Source organism: Schistocerca cancellata, chromosome 8 (assembly GCF_023864275.1).
Source record: "Schistocerca cancellata isolate TAMUIC-IGC-003103 chromosome 8, iqSchCanc2.1, whole genome shotgun sequence".
NCBI classification, from domain to species: Eukaryota; Metazoa; Arthropoda; class Insecta; order Orthoptera; family Acrididae; genus Schistocerca; species Schistocerca cancellata.
In genome coordinates this window covers 50,581,752-50,603,699 of record NC_064633.1, presented here as the reverse complement: position 1 = coordinate 50,603,699, position 21,948 = coordinate 50,581,752, and the positions used below count along the sequence as shown (strand labels likewise).

At 40.6% G+C, this 21,948-nt stretch overlaps 1 protein-coding gene across 1 annotated transcript in view; it reads right to left on the bottom strand.

The window, feature by feature from the left end:
- LOC126095333 (zinc finger protein GLI4-like) overlaps window positions 1-20,170 on the bottom strand; it is a 139,133-nt gene extending 118,963 nt beyond the window's left edge. The window contains exon 1 of the mRNA XM_049910138.1: window positions 20,093-20,170. Coding sequence (XP_049766095.1) covers window positions 20,093-20,170 — 78 coding nt within the window. The remainder of the gene's footprint in view (window positions 1-20,092) is intronic.
- Window positions 20,171-21,948: the final 1,778 nt, after the last annotated feature.

The window sequence follows — 21,948 nt, the reverse complement described above, 5'->3', positions numbered from 1 at the left end:
TTAGTCCTGTCTCTGGGCTGATGTGTGGCAGTCGGTCAGTTGGTGTGGATCAGCCAGGAAATCTCCGCGTGGCACAGTGGGCCGGGCCTGCTAGTGGTCTCTAAGCAGTGTTGGAGTGTGTGGGAGCTGTTCTGATTGCTACGAGGTTCGTGGCTCACCGACCCAGGACATCAAAGTTGAGGGGTGATTTAATTACTGAAGCCAGACTGTTCGCATTGTGCTGTTGGTTTTTATGGTTGGCTGCTGGGGGTATTCCCGTGAGCAACAGCGAGTGTTCGAGTTGGCGAAAGTTTGGCCACCAACCGGTGAAGTTTAACTGTATTTTGGTTTTTTGAAGTCCAAGTGCACCAGCGGAATTTTCTTCCTTGTTGCCATTAGCGTTCCGCTTACCTGCCGTGCCGCTGATGTATAATTCAGGCAGTGTCCTTTCCTCACTGTATTGTCACTGTCCAACACGTATGTGTAGTTTTGACAGCTTATGCAAACTTGGTTGTGGGCGGCTATGCCTGTTACGTTTTGGTTTGGAGTTCCTTGTGTACTGGTCGGGTGGAAAGCAAGTCGCCTTATCGGTGGGTCCGTTGACTGTCTCTTGGTTGGGTTGCCGGCGGATCGGATATAGTTGGGCCAACTACCTGTCTCTCCTAAGCGAACGTTAATATTTCAAGTGCAGACCCAGCACCGGAAACGTATGAGCGCCGCTAGCTGTACTGTCTTTTCTTATTGGTGTTTGATTGTGTATTTTAAGGGCTCATAGCCGATGGTTTGAATTTGTATGATTTTAGTTGGGTTTTAAATAATGCGCCTTGAGCCACTTTAAAATTGAAAATTCCTTACTTGTCAAGTCTTGCATTGCTTTGGCCTTCAGCCTCATCTAAAATATTTTTTTGGATAAAGCTTTGGGCCTTCTGCCTTTGAAAATTCATTGTAGGTGTGTTTTTCAATCATAGGCCTTCAGCAAGCTTATAATTCATAACTTGTTAACTCCTAGCCGGCCGCGGTGGCCGAGCGGTTCTAGGCGCTACAGTCTGGAACCGCGCGACCGCTACGGTCGCAGGTCCGAATCCTGCCTCGGGCATGGATGTGTGTGATGTCCTTAGGTTAGTTAGGTTTAAGCAGTTCTAAGTTCTAGGGGACTGATGACCTCAGAAGTCCCATAGTGCTCTGAGCCATTTGTTAAATCTTAGATTGTTAGGGCCTTCAGACTCATTAAAAAAAATATTATTTAAGGATAAAGCCTTGGACTTTCTGACTTGTAAAAATTTATTTGGTTTTGTTTTGAATCATGGGCCTTCAGCCGTTTTAAAAGTAAAATTCCTTATTGTTAAGTCTTAGATCGTTTGGGCCTTCAGCCTTCTTTTTAAAAATTATTTAAGGATAAAGCTGTGGGCCTTCTGCATTTGAAAATTTATGGTAGTTGTTTTTTTTTTTTTTAAATATAGACCTTCAGCCATTTTGAAATTAAAATTCTTTACTTGTCAAGTCTTAGATTGTTTGGGCCTTCAGCCTCCTTTGAAATATTATTTAAGGATAAAACCTCGCGCTTTCTGCCTTTTTAAAATTTATTGTAGTTTTTTAAATCATGGGCCTTTAGCCATTTTAAAAATTAAAAAGGTTGTGCCCTTAAGCCATAAGATTGTGTGACATGTTCAGATGATAGTTAAGTTCGGAAATTTGCACTGTAATGTTTGGGCAACTAAATAAAGTTATATGGGTTCGAGTGTAGCTGACAGCCGCTCATTTTTGGCCCCTTTCCACAACTCCAACTACCTGTTCCGTCCTGAGGTTTTAACCAGGCGTTTCAAGAGTGCGTGTGGTGTTGTGTCAACTGCTTTTCAAAAATCAAGCAATATTGCATCAACCTGATAGCCATGCTCCATGGATTTCACGACGTCATGTGAGATGAAATTTTCCGATTCCAGACTGAAGATCACTTTGTTCGAAATACCTTATTAGATTTGTCTTGAAAAAAGTTCTAAGATTGTATAACTAATTTAAGTTAAGGATATTTGGGCAGTAGTTTTGTGGATTACTTCTGCTAGTCCTCCTGTATATAAATTCTTTCTTTCAACAACAATGCATAGCTTTTTGGTGGTGGTGGTGGGGGGGGGGGGGGATCTACGATAGATTATGATTGACAGAGAGACTTACTCAGCCACATATTCGGTGTAGAATCTGATAGAAATTGGATCAGGGCCTTGAGTTTTGTTCAATTTTAACATTTCTCAGCAACACTGACGCCAATAGTTTCATAGCTAATCTGTAAAGTAACGCGAGAATGAAACTGGGTAATTACTCATGGACTTTTATTTCTAAATAAAAGTTTGGAAACATAGTTAATCATTCCTAATTTAGAACTGCTACCTTCAGTTTCAGTCCCTGTTACGTCCAAGACTGCCTGGGCACTAACTTTGGTACCATTAACAGCCTTTACACATGACAAGAATTCTTTTGGTTTTGTAAGATATCTTTCGATACTATTTTGCAACGCTTGTCGGTGAAGGCTTCACGCATTGACCGTTTGACAGGGAAAAGTGTTTCATTCAATAGCAGTCTACGTAAAGCCGTTTGTATTGTTTTGCACCTACTTCAAATGGTTCAAATGGCTGTGAGCACTATGGGACTTAACATCTGAGGTCATCAGTCCCCTATAACTTAGGACTACTTAAACCTAACTAACCTAAGGACATCACGCACACATCCACGTCCGAGGCAGGTTTCGAACCTGCGGCCGTGCCTAGAACCGTTCAGCTACTCCGGCAGGCTTGCACCTACTGCTCAGTAGTCTGTTGGCTTAGAAGATTCTTTACAGTGAATGTAAACATATGCCGTCCCATACTTCACGAACTGTTCTACCGGCCACATACACCATGTGATCAAAACTGTTCGAACTCCTGGCTGAAAATGACTTACAAGTTCATGGCGCGCTCCATCGGTAATGCTGTAGTTCAATATGGTGCTGGCCCACCCTTAGCCTTGATGGCACCTTCCACGTTCAATATGTGCTGGCCCACCGTTAGCCTTGATGACAGCTTCCACTCTCGCAGGCACACGTTCAGTCAGGTGCTGGAAGGTTTCTTGGGAAATGGCAGCCCATTCCTCACGGAGTGCTGCACTGAGGAGAGGTATCGACGTCAGTCCGTGAAGCTTGGCACGAAGTCGGCGTTCCAAAACATCCCAAATGTGTTCTATAGGATTCAGTTCAAGACTATGTGCTGGCCAGTCCATTACAGGGATGTTATTGTCTTGTAACCACTCCGCCACGAGCCGTACATTGTGAACAGGTGTTGAAAGATGCAATCGCCGTCCCCGAATTGCTCTTCAACAGTGGGAAGCAAGAAGGTGCTTAAAACATCAATGTAGGCCTGTGCTGTGATAGTGCCACGCAAAACTACAATGGGTGCAAGCCCCCTCCACGAAAAACACAGCCACACCATAACACCACAGCCTCCGAATTTTACTGTTAGAACTACAGGCGCTGGAATATGACGTTCACCGAGCATCCGCCACAACCATACACTGCCTTCGGATCGCCACAATGTGTACCGTGGATTCGTCACTCCACGCAACGTTTTTCAACTGTTCAATCGTCCAATGTTTACACTCCTTACACCAAGCGAGGCGTCGTTTGGCGTTTAGCTGCGGTATGTGATCTACACCAGACAGGACTGATACAGGCAATAGGGAAGATCCAAAGAAGAGCAGTACGTTTCGTTACAGTACGAAAGCGTCACACAGACGCTCAGTCAACTCTAGTGGCAGACACTGCGTTCTCCATCACTGAATGGTCTACTGTTAGAGTTCTAAGTGTTTACATTCCTAGTAGAATCTCCCAATATATAGTTCTCTCCTACATATATCACGTAAAAATATCATCACCGCAAAATTAAAGAGATTCGGCCCTAAACGGAGGCTTAGCATCAGTCATTCTCCCCTTGAACCATACGCTAGCGGAACAGGAAATGGAGGAAGTGATGCTGGTACACAATGTACCCTCAGCCTCACACGGTAAGGTATCTTGCGTTGTACAGATGCAGATTTACACCAGCTGCCGGCTGTCTTGATGCTCACATGTAAGCGTATGTTGACTCGGTATTCAATGTTCCCGCTTCAACCTTAGGAACACTGGATCCAAAACCATACTGAGCTACTGGCCTCCATCTCCATTAAGGGTGTTGTGAGTGACTTTATTTCGATAGTTTCTTCGATTACACACTCCCAGAAGTCATTAGTGCGATCCACAACATAGGTTTCGTCAGATTTGATACGGCGATCGTGGAGCATATATAAACCGGATTTTCCGTGGTAGAGTATGCGATAAAACCTCTCATGTACCTTGCAGCGCATAGTGTGAGATTGAGCTCACTCACGAGATACCTTGTTGACCCTGTGTGTTGTGACACCTGCCTCATCTGTATCTGGTGTTAGTAATTACCAGGTATTTGTCGGAGGCTTGAATGTAGAACTGATTTTCTGTTTTTTCATCAGGCTGCTTACCTTGCCCATAACGGACCCAAAAATGGCAAAAATTTTGTTCCTTTTTCTTCTCCTCGTCTTATTGCGATTCTTGGTTGAGGTTAATTTATTTAATTTTGAACATTGTGGAGGTGTTCCTGAAGACCTTACACAGGTCGTTCAGCTCATGGGGAAGGTTATCGATGTCTGATATCATTCTTCCACAAGGCACCAATGTTTGTAACATAGTTTACTTCTGTTCTCGGTGACGATGCCAATTGGCCTGCAAGTACAGGTTCGTGTGAATAGGTTTTCTGTACACACTGAGACCAAGACATCCAATTATTTTGCAGCAGATGAGAACACTGAGAAAGAGTAATGAATTGCCTTTTTTCCATTCCATGGTCTACTGTAACTACTATCAATGCAGTTCAGATGTCAAATTCGTCATAAACGTTTCAGGAGAATTAACTATGCTGTACTGGCGTCATATCTAAGGCAATAGTCTCGAAATTCCCCGTAAAATATGTTTGCACGAAGTCACCAGCTGAAAAGAGACCAAATCAAATCCCTCTTCAGGCATTCAACAAAAACCCGACAATTACTGAGAACTACAAAAGATAACGGATGGTCTCAGAATACTTTGGATCCACAAGAGACCTTCTCATGTGGCCAATATTACGTATGACAAACAGTGTGTACTGTAGACCAACACAGGAAGGCGAATGAGAGGTATTATCTCCTACTGTAGCCCAAAAAATCAGCTTAGATGAGCACACACTGGTAAATGGTCACCAATTCAAGTATGATGAAACTGTATCATACTCACACACACAGCTTCCGAGACTGTGTAATTAAAGAATACCTTCAAAATAAAAGTCACAGATAACAGCTTTAAGACAGACAACCGCCAGCAACTTAGCACAATATGGTACATAGCCATCATAAAGTTGCAGTGGATACATCGACTTCTGAGTCAACGTATACCCACATATGGTAACGTCATGAGCACCAGTTATGTCACAGCCAGCAGCCCATTGGCAGTCGTTGACTTGACAATGGCAAGGGTGTGCTAGAATGGAAGTAAGTGGAGTTTGAAGCACTTGACGTAGCTGGAGCCAAAAGTATTTTCTTAATGCAAAACCTCTTATAGCAATTCATTTGGTTGTGACTGGTAAGTTGTAGTTATTGATGATCTGTAACTGCAGAATGATTGGTGGAAAAAAGTTTAATCAGCCGAATACGTGTATTATAGAGTGAGATAAATTAGTTACATGAAGTACATCGCATTTCCACTTCGAATCTTATCAATAATATTAGAGAACTCAAAGTATTTGTTCGTGTGTAGGACGAGACTTTAGTAGCTATGCAGTCGGATGATTTAAAAGAGCTATTAATTTAATGAACCAAGTACTTTTAAGGGAATTTTTAATGTTGTAATAATGAGGGATTTCTCACCTGAACCAAAAACACTGTTAATTTCAGAATCAAGAATGAGAAATGCAGATAGACTGTATTAAAACATTGAATATTCACATCCTGATAGGCGAGAACTGGAAATTGTAACTAATTGCCTCTCACGTTATAGTGAAACTGTGATCAATTATTCCATACTGCAGCAAAACCTATAGCATAATACCCCAATTATAGTGGAATTGTAAGAAAGTGACCCATATTGCAGGAAAACTATAACAAAATGGCCTATGTTACAGTAAAATTGCAACAAAAATTCTCCATATTATAGAAAAGGATAAAATCTTGCCTCCCATGTTACAGTGAAACTGAAACAAGCTGTCCCGTGTTCGTTCAAAAGAGGTAACAAGTTGAATCATGTTACAGCCAAATTGTAACAATATTAACCATGCTGAAGCAATAACTATAACAAAATGACCTATGCTACAGTAAAATTGTGACATCATGCTGCATGTTATAGCCAAACTACCTAATAGTGCAACTGTGATGGGTCAGAGGAAGGTTTGGTATGTTTTAATTGTCATCACAGTAGTTTTGTTATCTTAACTTACGGACGCAGTAGCAGGGCTTACGATGACATTTGTCATACATCATTCATCTGTAACTTTAAATATATGCTTAAATGTGATTGTTTAAAATACGAGGTGTGTTCAAAAAGTAAGGTGACTTCATATTTTTATGAAAAAATATTTATTTATTCACCAATACTCATGTCGTCCCTTTCAAAGTAATCCCCCTCAGATACAATACACTTGTTCCAATGCTTCTTGCAATCCTTGAAGCACTTCTCATAAGCACTTTTTGATGCAGTCTTGAGTACTTCCAACCATGCAGCTTTATTTCCTCACTGGTTGAAAATCTTTGGCCTTTCATAGGTATCTTCATATTTGGGAGCAGGAAAAAGTCGCAGGGGGCCAAATCCGGTGAATAGGGTGGCTGAGGCATGGGTGTCGTGTTGTTTTTGACCAAAAAATCTCTCACGGACAATGATGAATGAGCAAGTGCATTGTCGTGATGCAAAAGCCATGAATTGTTTTTTCACAATTCCGGACTTTTTTGCGTATTGCTTCTCGCAGACGGCGCATAACGTCAAGGTAATACGCCGTATTGACCATACGACCTTGAGGCAAAAATTCATGGTGCACTGCGCCACGGTAATTGAAAAAAAAACAGTGAGCAAAACTTTGACATTTGATCGAATTTGGCGTGCTTTTTCGTTCTTGGCTCTCCGGGATGCTTCCATTGGAATGATTGGCCTCTGGTTTCGACGTCATAACTGTAAACCCATGGTTCGTTACCAGTTATGACCCCTTTGAGTGTATCAGGATTATTATTGACGTCATTCAAGAGTTCCTGAGCGATGTTCATGCGACGGTTCAAACTTCACTGACACACGTCTCATGCCCAAAACATCCGAAAAAATTGCGTGATACGACCCGACCGATATGCCAACATTCTCAGCAACTTCTCTTACTATAATTCGACGATTTTCCAAAACAATATTTTTCACAGCTATGTCTGTTGTTGATGTGCTGGGGCGTCCAGAGCGGGTTCGTCATTGGTACCTTCTCGGCCATTTTGGCAGAGCTTGTACCACTTGTAAACATTTTCTTTACTTATAGCAGACACACCATATGCCACTGTCAACATTTGAAGTGTTTTACAGCACTTGATTCCATTTTTCACACAAAATTTGATGCAAATTTTTTGCTTCATTTTTTATAATAATCGAAAATCGCCGACCACACTAACACACGTCTAACCTTTCTGTCAAAAACAAATTAAGTGTGCTGTACACTTGAAACTGTGAACATATGTTCGGCACATGTGTACCAACATAACAAAAAAAAAAGATCGGTAATCGAATATACGTTGCCCGCGACATTTGAGAAGTCACCTTACTTTTTGAACAACCCTCGTATGTTGCAGAGTAGCAATGCACAAGCAATAACCTGCATTAATAGAAAAGCGAACAGCAAAGATAATACCAGAATCGGTGAAAGCATCGATAACAGTTTGTGAAGCAAAGATCCTGCAGTAGTGAACGCTAGCAATGAGAGGAAGGAATGACAGCGGTTTGAAAAAATTATTTAATCAGTAAAAGTAATGGTAGTGCTGTACATTTTTTCCGTAAGTGGTTCCAAATTAATTTAGCCCCAGTCTTCGGCTCAGTTCTACAGGAGGCGTTGTGCCAGAGAGCTCACACTAAGGAGTTCTTAGTGAAGGAGGAATGTTGTCAGTTACAGTTGGTCAATGGATGGATAGTTGCAGTGGAGTAGTCGAACTTGCAGTAGTAATAGAGTTTGGGTACTTACAGGTCATTGTGACTGCTTGTCCAATCTAATCGATTTACTTAGTTCTGCGAATTTCTGTAAGTAAATTATTGTCTATTGCAGTGATCGCAAAAACTGCAGCCCATGGGCTGCGTGCAGCCCAAACCAAGTGTTCGTTCTGCCCACGATTCTCATCCATATTTTGTAATAATATGTGGGTACAAACAAACAACTGAATCCAAAAAAGTCAAATAACATTAGAGCTTCTCAAGACTGTCGTTTTCATGCTCAATGAGAAACAAAAACACTTACAGAGAAAGAAATATTTTAAAATGTCTTTAACAATAATTGTCTTTGGTGAATTCGGCCACTTACCTCAAGAGCAGAGCTGTAAGTAGTGCGGCCACTCCTGGGAAATGTGAGGAGGACTGTTTTAGAGTTTCGCAGTACTGACAAGACATGGGCGTGCATGATCGATACCAATCAACTGCTATGTTATAAACTTTGACACAGAACGAACTTCGATTTGTGAATGCACATTATAGAGATCGTCATCTTCAAATGAAGTACTTGTTTTAGTAAGGAAAATGAAAACAAATTGAGGCTGTTGCAACACAGTGCAGTGAGTAGAAGAAAAAATACAAGAAAACATTTGTGATGGTGTCTGAAATTAGTCAATGCATTTAAATATAATTTCAGCACTGTCAGTAATCAATTAATCATCGACCGCCACAAACGACAGTTCGTCAGGCAGTAGCAGTCTCACAGTTCTGGGTTTGCTGAGGGTGGCAGCAGTCAGAAACAGGTAGCAGTCAAATAAAGTGTTCTGAATGGTGACGGCTCTTAACAATCAGTACGACCTATGGTCTAGTGGTTTCTACTGTCCATCAGAGAGGAAGAGCGTTCTGAGTAGCCGTGTAAAAAGTGTGCTTAAATAATTTTATGGGAGGACTGTATTTTTGATGCGTGAGTTGAGTTTCAGTCAAATACAAATGGAAATTGCTCCATACATTTTAGGCTAGTGCTCCTCTTTAGCTGAGGTAACTTAGTATATGCTGTGTTTTTTTATGTATGATAAATTCAGAAAGAATCGAGTGTTTGCTATGTATATTTGCAAGAATTTCACACGCTAAGGGGATAGTGTGATGCATTGGTTGTGTAGATAATTGGCTGGTGGTTTATATTAAGTAGTAGTGACTGAATTTGCAATGTAGTTTACTGGACAGGTACTAGCGAATTTCGGAATGAAACTATATATTGGTTGTAGTGTAGATGACCCATAATCTATCAAGATCTTTCCCATAATGGTGTATAGTAACCTACTGGAACCATTCATGGAAGCACGTTACAGTATTATAATTTTCTGCTTTGAAGTGGCGACTGACCATTCAAGTATGAAACGATAGTGGCATGCAGTCTGCCAAAACCTGAAGAAGAATAAGTTTGTTTGGATTGTATACCCTCAGGGCTGACGTGGAGATGGTGCTCAGTTTTTTGTTTGAATTTTTTAAAATTCCAAATCAATATACTTGGGGACTTAGGATTTCTAGCACTCGTTCCCTACCGCCAATTTCTAATGTAAGCGAAGAAAGCCAATTAAGGTTTCGTACATTTCAAAAAAAGCCTCCAATCATATCTAAGGGAAAATAAAGCTATCCCCAAAATCATTTAAGCCCCTGAAGGACAGAAATAATAAAATTATGTCTAAGAAACCGAAAATTTAAAAAGGAATGCTTCTGAAAAAATACGTGAATGCAAATATGTTATTTGTTTGCTGTTAGTTACTTGAACGAATGGAACACTGTTCAAAGATTCAGTTTATCAATACTAAATATGGCTGACGATATTATTTGGGTAGAATAAAAAAGGAAAATTTTATCACTACAGGTTCTTGAGTAATACCTTTGTAGTAAATATTATGAAAAAGAAGAAGAAAGAAAGAAAGGAAGAAAGAAAGGCATATATTTAGTTTACTGAAAGAAATCACAGATGAAATGGAGTCCACTAACATTATATCGCTGCCTTAGCGATGAATTATCTCTTTTGTTATATTGGACGATATTAATTCACAAATTACAGAGATGCTACAATTATTGCGAATTACAAAATAATGTGAGTACATCATTCGAAATAGTCAGTGATGTAGCTGTGATTGAAATGCGCAATATTACATGTTGTGTATTTAATAACTGGTACTAAATATTATTTGCAAAATTATTTTAAACTGGCTATTAGTACTAATTAATTAAACTGAACTATTTTTACGTTAGGTCGACACCTAGCGTTATACATAAATAATTAACTGAGTACAATGCTAGTAGTTAATACATAGTAAACATATCATACAGTCCTTTATAAAGACTGTTTACCAAATACATAGTACCTTATATACGAAGCTGTAGCGAATGTATTACAAGTTATTTCAAAGACAAAATCTGGTACTTAGGATGTATAGAAACAGTACAGGCTCTGTCTTGTGCACAGTTGCTACTATATATTAAAAATAAATAAAATTTAATCCTGTGCTGGAACAAGGTAATGTCAGTGTTAGAAGCAGGGCACATATGTATTTCCTCACAGACGTTTGCAAGTCTTAAGCATTGTATTCCGACATAGTTCATGTAGTATTTGTGTTCTCTAAGATTAGCTGTCTATCAATACTTATAGCTTCACCTGCTGTTTGGAAATATTTTAGCCCGCCAGTGCAAAATGTAGCATCCACAGCATGGGATACGTTTCAGGCAAAATGGCCTTGGTATTATTCCGACACAGTGCATGAAGTGCTGACCCTGGGATCCCAGGATGTGCTTAAATACAAACCTGAAATCACAAACTTGAAATTTTGAGTAGAATATATTCAGTGTTGTTTGATAATTAATAAAAGTAATAAACTTCTTTCCAATCGATTATTAAGGGAGTTGTAATACTATGGAACAGAGTATAATACAAACCTTGCACAGCATAAACAGTGGGGAACAAATTACGCGAAACTCAGAACTGGGTTGTAGAGTAAATGAAATATAATTATATTAACAGAATCTTCAGTCGGTTCTTGGTAGAACAGCATTATAATAAATGAAAAGCACCAGTTTGCTTTTTTTTTAAAATATTACTTTTATTGTAAACCGGTTTTCGGCTTACAGTAAATGTCTGAAGATGGCCTTGTAAGCCGAAAACCGGTTTACAATAAAAGTAATATTGTAGAACAAAAGCAAACTGGTGCTTCTCATTTATTGAAATATAATTATTTTCAGCCATAATGGCTATGTTTGTGCACCGTGACTGTGTGGGATAATTATTTATTTCAAGTTTCTGCTTCCAGTCACTTTTTATTTTATGCTTAATCTAACATAATGCAACACGTTTCGAACATGCCCTGTTCATATTCAGGGGTTTATACATACATACATACACACATATAGAGAAATGTTACTTAAAAATAAACAGTCTTAAACTAGATTAATCTAGAACTTTTTGTCCATTGTTTTTTGCTGTAGCTGCTGGTATGGCATTTGGGGGGGGGGGGGGAGGAGAGGGGCAGTGTATGGCTAGTAATCGAAATCAGTGGTCTTCTGCTGGTTTTCTTCCTTGTGGTTGACTATGTATATCACAGCCTGTATAGGATGCAGATAGATTTGCATCAGTTATGTGTTACGAAATAGTGTGAAAGGCTTTTGTATGACAGTTGATCACTTACAATTTCATCATCTTGCTGCTTCACTTGCATCATTGGTGTAATGGCGGAGCTGTTCATTGAAACTACACTACTGAACATCATATTTTGTCATGGACTGCCAACGTAATTCACTGCACAAATTGCTTCGATGTTATACACACAACACAAGATGTCGGTCTGTAGCATTTGAGTCTGTATCGATTATCGAGGTTTTGTATCGATACTCTTTGTACTGACAGATTTGTAGTCAATTATGTACATTGACATATCTTGAATCTATTAAGTTAGAACTGGCTTCAGACTGTTGACGAATTCTGAGTTTTTGAATTCGGTTATTTGATTAAGAATCTTATCTCCATGCTTTATGAAAATTTCCATTTCTTCCATGATATCCATTCTTTTACTTTCCCCTATTTTGTGTAAAATTTCGAGGTTGTTTCGATTTTCAAAGGGTGGACTGTGTCTTTAATGTGAGTTGCTACTGCTGATTTGTTACATTTAGCAAGCCTGTAGCAGTCAAAATGTTCTTTGAACCGGGTTCTGAAATTTCTGCCTATTTGGACGATATAATATTTACTACATTGGCTGCAGGTAATTTTGTAAATGCCAAATACATCAAGACTTGTATCTGGTGGTTTTATATTGTGAATAAGCTTCCTACTTATGTTGTTGTTGGTGCTGAAGCTGATTTTTACTTCTGTGTTTTCGAATACTCTTGCTAATTTGTCAGATACTATTTCAGGATATGGCATTTTTACATATTTGACTGCTGGGGCACTGTCAGTTGTGAGTGTAGTTTGATGTTGTTTGTTCAGTTTATTTTTCATCTGTTGTGACATGGTATTAATTAGAGAAGGGTCATATCCATTGTTTATTGCAGTATATGTTGTGGTTTATATTTCTTGTTGGAGTTCTGAATGTTTGAGGAGTTTGGTATAGTGGTGTCAGTCCCAGTAGGTTTTCTGTAAACATTGAAAGCTACGTTTTGGTTCTGTTTTGATATTTTTATGTCAATAAAAGGAATGGTGTTGGCTTCTTCCTGTTCAAGGGTGAATCGAATATTTTTATGTAGGCTATTGAATTTGTTAAAAAGGTTTGTCACTTCATCCTCTGTGCCATCAAATAGAATGAGGGTGCCATCTGCATATCTCTTCTAGAATTTAACTTTGCTTGTGATGCTATCATTTAGTGAAATATACTGACTTAAATATAACTGAACTTAGTCTCTGAGGGAAAATAAGTACAGCTGGAATTGAGCTGGTGATGAGGAATGGAAATCCATAAACTTCAACTTGATGCAGTCAAGATGAGGCTAGTCCACTTGACAGTAGTGAAAATCAGTTATTACCTCGCTGTGGGCGATGAGGAATGTGAGTCGTTTTTCCGCTTTCGAGAACTTTACACATGCTTTTTCTGGTAAATATTGTCTGAAAGTGCACAAATAAAATTGTGGATTCATCGTTTTGGTCCTCAAAACTACAATGAAGGTCGGGGTGGAGATAGAAACTTTGTGGAATGCCACATGAATCAAAATTTACACGTAGATGAACTGGCAAATTCATTACACTTAATAGAAGTACTTGTAACCTGCTTACCGCCATAGTAAGTGAAAGACTGATTGATGAGAAGTGGACACAAACACAACCCAATGGTTGGATGAGGTAGACTTATCTTAATAGAGTAAGGATACATTGGATAGAGGAACATATAAATGGGTGGAATTTCATGACATCAACAGAGGATCGACTAATGGGAAGGGTGGATCCGAATGGAAAACTGAACTAACCAATAAGAGCAAGGGCATTTTAATAACTACAGTGATTCTGAAATAGAGGTAGAACGAATCGATGGAGACGTGATGAGCAGAATCGTAATAACATCGATAGATAAAATAATAACAATTTTAACCATGATAGTATTATGGGTTACAGAACCAGTTACTGTAGAGGTTAAAATGCTGGTTCTAGATAGCAATGCAATGTTTAGTCAAATTCATAATGAAGTAGTTTCACAGGCCATTATGGACAGTGACAAAGTATTCCAGTGGGAGGTGTTTTGCAAAATCATGTTGGATTCAGAAAAGCGTATTTTAGATACTAAAATAAAGAGCCATTAAATGAAGAATTGTTTTTAGACAAAGAAGAACAAATGCAAAATATATCCACCACTATTGTTCAAGGCACAGTGGACGGTTAGTCTGCACATTTTATACTTTATACTGGTGGCCAAGTCAGTTTGTTATCTAAAAAAATCTGGGAGAAGAATAGAAGTAGATATAACAAATAAACAAGTTGTAAGCTCAACTGGAACCAAAGAAACCAAAGTATAAAGAGATGTTCTGTTAACATTACAGCAGTCTATGCTGATGATAGCTGATATTAATTTACCCATTCTACTAAGAATAAACTGGTTGGTTACTCATGGAGTATACTAGATTTGTGAAATAAGAGAATTCTTAAAAATGTTCATAACACACTGTTCTGGCTAAAATTAAATAAAACTTTGACAAACGGAAATCAGTTCAAAATGCTTCAAATGGCCAAGTAAAAGGAAAAGGAGAGTGAAATAACAAGAATAACAATAATATAGGAACAGATGCGGAAAATCAGGCTAAGGGAAGTGTGCCGAAACTTCCAGTTTAACAGAGAGAGGAGAAGGATCAAGTAGAAATAGTGTTGGTAAGAGATGAGCTACCGTTTAGTGAGAAACCAAGAGTATTATCAAGATACGCACGTAAATTAAAAATAAAAGAAGATTTTCCGTTTTCTAAGTCACCATATCCTATTGAATTATGTGTATATGAGGCAGTAACTAATGAAGCAAAGCGAACGATTAGTTGGAGCACTATTGAACGGTGTGATAGGCCATAAAACAACCCAATAATTGCTGTGAGAAAGGCAAGGGTAGTGCACTGTAGGACGCTCAATAAAGTAATGAAAACTGAGTGAGATCAACCACTTCCTATGAAGAATATGTTAGATACCATAATGCAAACGACTTGACTGCTGGATGTTGGTAACTTTCCATTGCTAGAGAATCTAGGAAGTATACAGCTTTTCTTTATCACGATAAGTATTATAATTCAGAACATCGCCATTTGGTTTAAGAGTTTCAGTTGCTGAGCTCATATGAATTAGGATCTTGGTATGTTAGAAGATTTGTTGGGAAAGATGTTCATATACGAGGCTGATGGGTAAACAGTGTCTAAAACTTTGGATGTACACATTAAATTAATAAAGTATTTACAACGACCAACTGCTAGATTCCCAGCTGTGGGTGGTGTTTCTCAAACTCTGAGAGACTTTGCTCAAGGATGTCATTTGTATAATCGAAGCACAGGAACTGTTGACACCACGGAGCTGGAAATGTCGTCTCCTGTGGTGGCCGCTCTTGCCATCCACTAGTTTTCTTCACACAGGGTCTGTGCTTCTTCTGGGAACCATAAGGAACATATAGCATGTGATTCTCCAATTTCTTCCAGCGTACTTCATGACGAAAGAGTTCAAGGGAGAACAGCCGGGAGTTAGTGTCCAATGAGCACATTATTTCGGCAACCCACCATGTTGTCAGCAACATTGGTGCTCCGACGTACTCACTTGCAAAATACCTCAAGGATATGGTTAGCCCTTACATCGGAAAATATCCGCATCATATTCGCAACTCAGTGGATTTTGTTGGGCGTCTTAACAACTTCAGACTTCGTGATTCGGACATCCTTGTTAGTTTCGATGTTGTCTCTCTCTTCACGAGGGTGTCTTTGCAAGAATTCTTGGAACTTATGGTCAGAAGTTTGACACAGAGACGATCATCTTTTTTAGGCATGTCCTGACGTCAACATACTTTCTCTTCGACGGTGGATGCTACGAGCAAATGGAAGGGATAGCCATGGGGAGTCCACTTTCACCAGTTGTCGCCAACTTGTTCGTGGAGCATTCGAGAAGGAAGCTCTGGATCCATCGCAGTGGAAGCCGATCTGTTTCTTCCGCAATGTTGACTACACTTTTGTCATTTGGCCACATGGTAGAGACAAGCTGAATGGTTCCCTCATACATCTCAGTTCCATACACCTGACCATCAAGTTTACCAAGGAAGTCGAAGTGGATGGAGTGCTCCACTTTCTAGATGTTCTGGTTCCAAGAAGAGCAGATGGAGCGTAGGTTTATAGCGTGTATCGAACGAAGATGCAACCGACTTTTACTTCATGCAAAAATCTGCCACCATGCAGCGCGAAGAATGGCGTCCTCAAAACATTGGTTCACAGGGCCTGTACCCTGTCTGACAGTGAGAGTCTTAACCAGGAATGTAAACATCTGAGTTCGGTTTTCCGGAAAAACAGCTATACATAGAAGCAAATTCGGAGGGCTCTACATCCCACACCGACTGTACAATGGAAGGAACCAAAACAGGAACTTCAGCAGGACGGAGGCATAGCATTTATTCCGTTCTGTACGATTTATTGTGAATGATATGCCGAATTCTTCAAAAACATCAAACGAAGACTGTCTTCTGCTCATAAACTAAGACATAGGCACAGATTGATAACGTCAAGGATGGTCTAGGACTACAGAAATCCGGAATCTAGCAGATCCCCTGCGAATATGGCATGACTTACATAGGTAAAACCGTGCGTACTATCAAAGATTGTTGCCAAGAACATTAACGGCACATCAGACTGCAGCAGCCGAACAAGTCCGCGGTTGCTGAACATTGCCTCTCGGAATTATAAACAGTGATTTACGCCCAGACCAAAGTTCTGACACAAGCGTCCAAATACTGGGACTGTGCATTAAAGAATCCGTCGAGACTCGAGGATGGGAACTGCCGAACAATGGAGGTAGCAGGGAACCCGCTTTGTATCTGATTAAAAGCAGAAAGAAGACATCCCATCACGAACTGACATAGAGAACAGGCAGAGATACTAAGACGATGCCAGTAACACACGCCCCTGGGTGTGGACTGCGAACTGAACAGTTGCTGAATGGTCCGTGCCAGGGCACGGACTGCTTTCGGAACACCTGAGTAGTGGGGCAATCTGTGTGTGAGTGCACTATGCATTGTTGCCAAATTTATTCAAGATGGCGGCGATGACGTCATCCAAGATGGCAGCATGTAGACTAGGCAACAGCGCATGACGTCATCCAAGATGGCGGATTTTGGCGGGGAAAATAGGGCAATTGTGCTACATCCGCTGATCTAACCCTCCAGAAAAATGGCGGGAAATTTAAATTTTGGTGGGAAAATAGGGCAATTCTGCTACATCTACTAACCTAACGCTCCAGAAAAAAAGGTGGTAAATTTGAATTCCGACATGATAATGGCTGCAAAACCGTACTTGTCTTTATTATTATTCATTATTATTCATTATGATTCATCATTTATTATTATTTATTATTTATTATTATTATTGGTCTAACTCCACTAGAAAATTGCGACAAGTTCAAATTCCAACCCGATAATGTCTCAAAAACTGTACTTATATTTTTTATTATTTATTATCATTTCTTATTATTTATTCAAGATGTCCGATTTTCGTGGCGAGAAAGCCATTTGCGTTACATCTATAACAAAAATCTGTCACAAGTTCAAATCCCAACACCATAATCGATCACATGTACGAAACAGTCCACATCCTATGAACTTTCACGGTCACTTATCTTTTTTCACTGCTAAGCTATCAAAATCGTGTCAAATAATAAAGTGCACTTATGGTAACCTAAGTCACATCCTTTCATTTTGCAGGGAGAAAGGGACCAAAGTCTTTATTTCAAGCAGTACTGTCATCACTTGTTCTCCAACACAATCAGTACACATCTTCAAGATCGCAGCGACACCCAGTGCAGTCGCCATGATGTCAGCGCTCCAACTGAATTAGTTCAAGTTGTCGCCACCCCCTGGCTCTGCCGGCCAGTGTGCGGACCACTGCCGGCGGCTGTCATGTGAGGTGGCTGCTTGCGCCCTGAACTGGCGGTGTGCACTGAAGTGGCTGGTCGGCTGGGGGCCAGCCTGCACTTGCCGCTGGACCAGCGATTGCTCCCACATTGTAAGTATGTTTTTGCTGGACACGCTTGAACTTGCCGATGCTGACTTCACAACTGTCTGTTGTCTGTTCACCACGTGTATTCATCGCCCAAAATTTTTTGCCTGGGAGTGGAATCTTCGCCTACATCACACAGCAGTTGGCTGTTCGATCCTGCACATGGTTCAACAAAGAATGCCTTACCACATTTTGGCATCAAAGTTGTTTCCTTCAGACTGGAAACTTCCATGACTGTACAACAGTACATTTGTTCACCACGAGGCCCCTTGCTAAGTTAATTGATCACCTGATTCTCATTATCGTCTCGTAAAACACACACCTGTATACGTGAGCCATCGCTCTCGCCAGTTTAATCTAACCCAAAGTTCTCAACTCAAATCCCAGTTTAAACAAAAGTAAGAACTCACTCAATATAGTGCCCTCCTATCTGCAAGTGAATCTAACTCAAAGTCCTCAACTCAAATCCCTATCTACAGAAAATAACTCACCCTTCTCTTTACTCACACAAAATTCTCTCTTTACCAAGAAAAAAAATTGCTAACAATATTCATTTCCTGACTTTCTAAATCAGTTCCTTCAGCGATTACTAACGCCATTATTAATACTATCAACCTCCAATTACACTTATGTAATATACTTTTTAATAATAAATGATTCATCCTAACACAGTATCTCCTAATATACACATGCATTATGATCTCAAATCCTGAATTCACTATCATCCGTTCTCTGTTCTAAATATGATCAATTATCTGTCTATAATTTTATAAATTATGAAATGCTCTCCTCTCCACAGTGTCCTGGTAACACCTGACTAGTTCAGCTTTCAGCTACTAGGGGTGCTAGTGAACTCATGTACCGTCCCCACAAAATTCTCAACAGCCATTCGTTCATCCTAAGATCACGTGATACTACATCATCACACATAAGGAGTCACCGCCTGGTCATCTTTCTCACTCGTCTGCTGTCCGTCACATCGTGCATTTGTTTTTCCTTGCTTTGTCGTTATTATTTGCGAATAGGAAGAGAGTTAGCAGCAACAGCATGCCATCAACACTCTGTATATCTTATATTTTCCACTTATTAATTATATGTATCTCATTGGTATAGTGCAGGTCGCGGACTTCATTCTTGAATGCGAGGAGCGGACTGGAGCCCAACAGGCTCCGCTGCCCCAGCCTCCTGTGCTCGAGAGACAGCTGGAATTGCCTTGTGAGTATAATTTTAATTGTAATCTGTTCGTCGATTGTATTAACGATTTAAACATTTCTTTTCTTATTACGTACTTGTTATTATTTTTGTTTCTAGATCACTTAAGGCAGATCCAGCTTGAGTTGGAAGCAGAGCTGGGGGCTGTTGCACATAACCCCCTACATAATTGGATTCAGCCCCCAGCTGCATATGCCCCAGAATACCGCCACTCACGTAAGTATACTGAAAAAAAAATCGATCTCTATCGTCTTTCGCTGTAGCTATCCTTTCAAAGTAACTAAAATTATGTCTCCTTCTGTTACAGGAAACGCCATTGACGACCTTAATGCCGTTGATAGGGAGATCGAGGCCATTCAGCGACAAGTAGAACAACAAAAGACTACTTGCTTTTTTTAAAAAAATTGCCTATCTCTAATAATATTAATATACTTATTTGTTTTTCTCTAACAATTCCATTTATATATATCTTGTTTCTTCTAGATGATTATAACCACTTATTTGATGATGGGATGTGGGGGTTTTTTGAGGGGGCAGTAGACTGCCCCAATGAATTGTTCATGCTGTGGAGTCAGAGCCAAGAAGGTAATTACTCACTCCCCTTATAACCATGTGTGTGATTGTTAGAATTCACCATGGTAGACAATGTACTTATTTACTTTATCTCTACAGCGGTCGACTCTCAGCACAGTGTGGCGCATATACCGGGTAAGGCTAAACCATCCGGGGAGCGGCACCTGCAGAGATGTGCTTCCCCGCTCAAGGCGCCACTGCTCACTGTGCACTGTGGGCGAAGCTGTCGCCAAGGACATAGAGCCAGCTCCTGGCTGCTCGCGGGGGGGGGTGGGGGTGGGGGGGGGGGTGGGGGGACGCCCCGGCTGCCACATGCGTCACCTTCACCTCCACCCACAGCGTTGGTCTTGGCAACCAAAGCAGCTACCAAGGCCACGGGCCCCGCCCCCAGCTACTCACACTGGGGCACACCAGCTGATCCCTCACAGCAGATACAGCGTGCGTCATCTCCAGTGTGTGAGGTACAGCATGCCTCATCTAGTATTAGTGATCCTGTGGCTAGTGGCAATTCTCTCACCCGCCCTTTTAGTCAGGTAGATCATGTCGGTGACATCATACCTCAGTTGCAGTACTCGGCGATTGCAGACACCTTTGAGGAGCGAATCTCGATCACTAGGATCGAAAACCCGGCAGGGGGGTACCGGGATTCTGTTGGATTTTTAAATGCGTGCCTCCCTGTCTGGGAAATGGAGCTCCTCAAGTCAGTCGATAATCCATGTTATCCCGCTGTTAAATGCAGTTCAGTTCTATGCATTGAGTTATCGCATGCCCCCAAAGTTGAGTCTGGTGATGGAGAGACCAGCATCCACTATCTTTGGGGGGATAATGGTGTGATAATGCAGAGCACATCAATCACCGAGTGGTCTCGTAAATCCACCTTGAGTGTCATGTTGAGCCTGTTTTCCGAGATGGAAGTCAATAGCTCAGCTAAGGCACTCAGCCGAATTCTACACCTGGACATCCGTATACATGTCCACGATCCATTAAATGGAGGGTCTAGCTATATTAAGCTCCCTCAAGATATAGCTAACAAGAGGGCGTGCATTAATGTCCAAAGTAGAAAAGATCAGGAATGTTTTGCATGGTCAATCCTGGCTTGCCAAAGAAACTACAATTACAGAGATTGCCCTTATCGTCCAACAAGTCACAAAGTCAGTAATATTAACACATATTATAACTTTGATGGTATTGAGTTCCCTGTCAAGATCCAGGACATATCTAAATTTGAGGCACAGAATACCAGAATATCGGTACACGTTTATGGCCTGGCCTGGAGAAGAAGAACAAAAGCAAGTGAGATTAGCAAGACAAGCATATTGTAGTCGCCCCCCTCCATTTCTCAAAATTTGCCGGTGAGCGAGAGCAGCATGTAAATATGCTTCTCTTTTCTGAAGGTGACAATTATCACTATGTTTGGATCAAGGACATGTCCTGACTCCTTTCCACCCAACTATCAAAAGATACCTATAAAAAGAATATTTATTTAAGGTGCCTCAATTATTTCTCCTCTGAACAGTTATTAGCTACGCATCTAGCAGACTGTACATCCAAGGATGCGATACGTGTTATCATACCTACCGAAGAAAACAAATTCGTAAAGATTAGGAATGCTCACCACCAGGAGCATTCTCTGTTTGTAGTGTACGCCGACTTTGAATGCCTCCTCGCTCCTGTGTGGCCCACTGTGAAGGCGATCCTACGACCTCAGACACTACCTTTACAGAGAAACACGTACCATACGCGGCAGCGTACCAAATTGTATCATCATATGACTCCAACCTTAACCGATACAAATCTTATGTCGAGGATAATCCTGCTGTTTGGTTGCCCTCTGAGCTTGAAAAATTTTCACGGGAAGTTGATACGCTGTGCAGTGGCAACGTTCCTATGACCAATTCGAAGTAGTATGAAGATTTATATAACAACGCCACTGATTGTCATACACTCCTGGAAATTGAAATAAGAACACCGTGAATTCATTGTCCCAGGAAGGGGAAACTTTATTGACACATTCCTGGGGTCAGATACATCACATGATGACACTGACAGAATCACAGGCACATAGACACAGGCAACAGAGCATGCACAATGTCGGCACTAGTACAGTGTATATCCACCTTTCGCAGCAATGCAGGCTGCTATTCTCCCATGGAGACGATCGTAGAGATGCTGGATGTAGTCCTGTGGAACGGCTTGCCATGCCATTTCCACCTGGCGCCTCAGTTGGACCAGCGTTCTTGCTGGACGTGCAGACC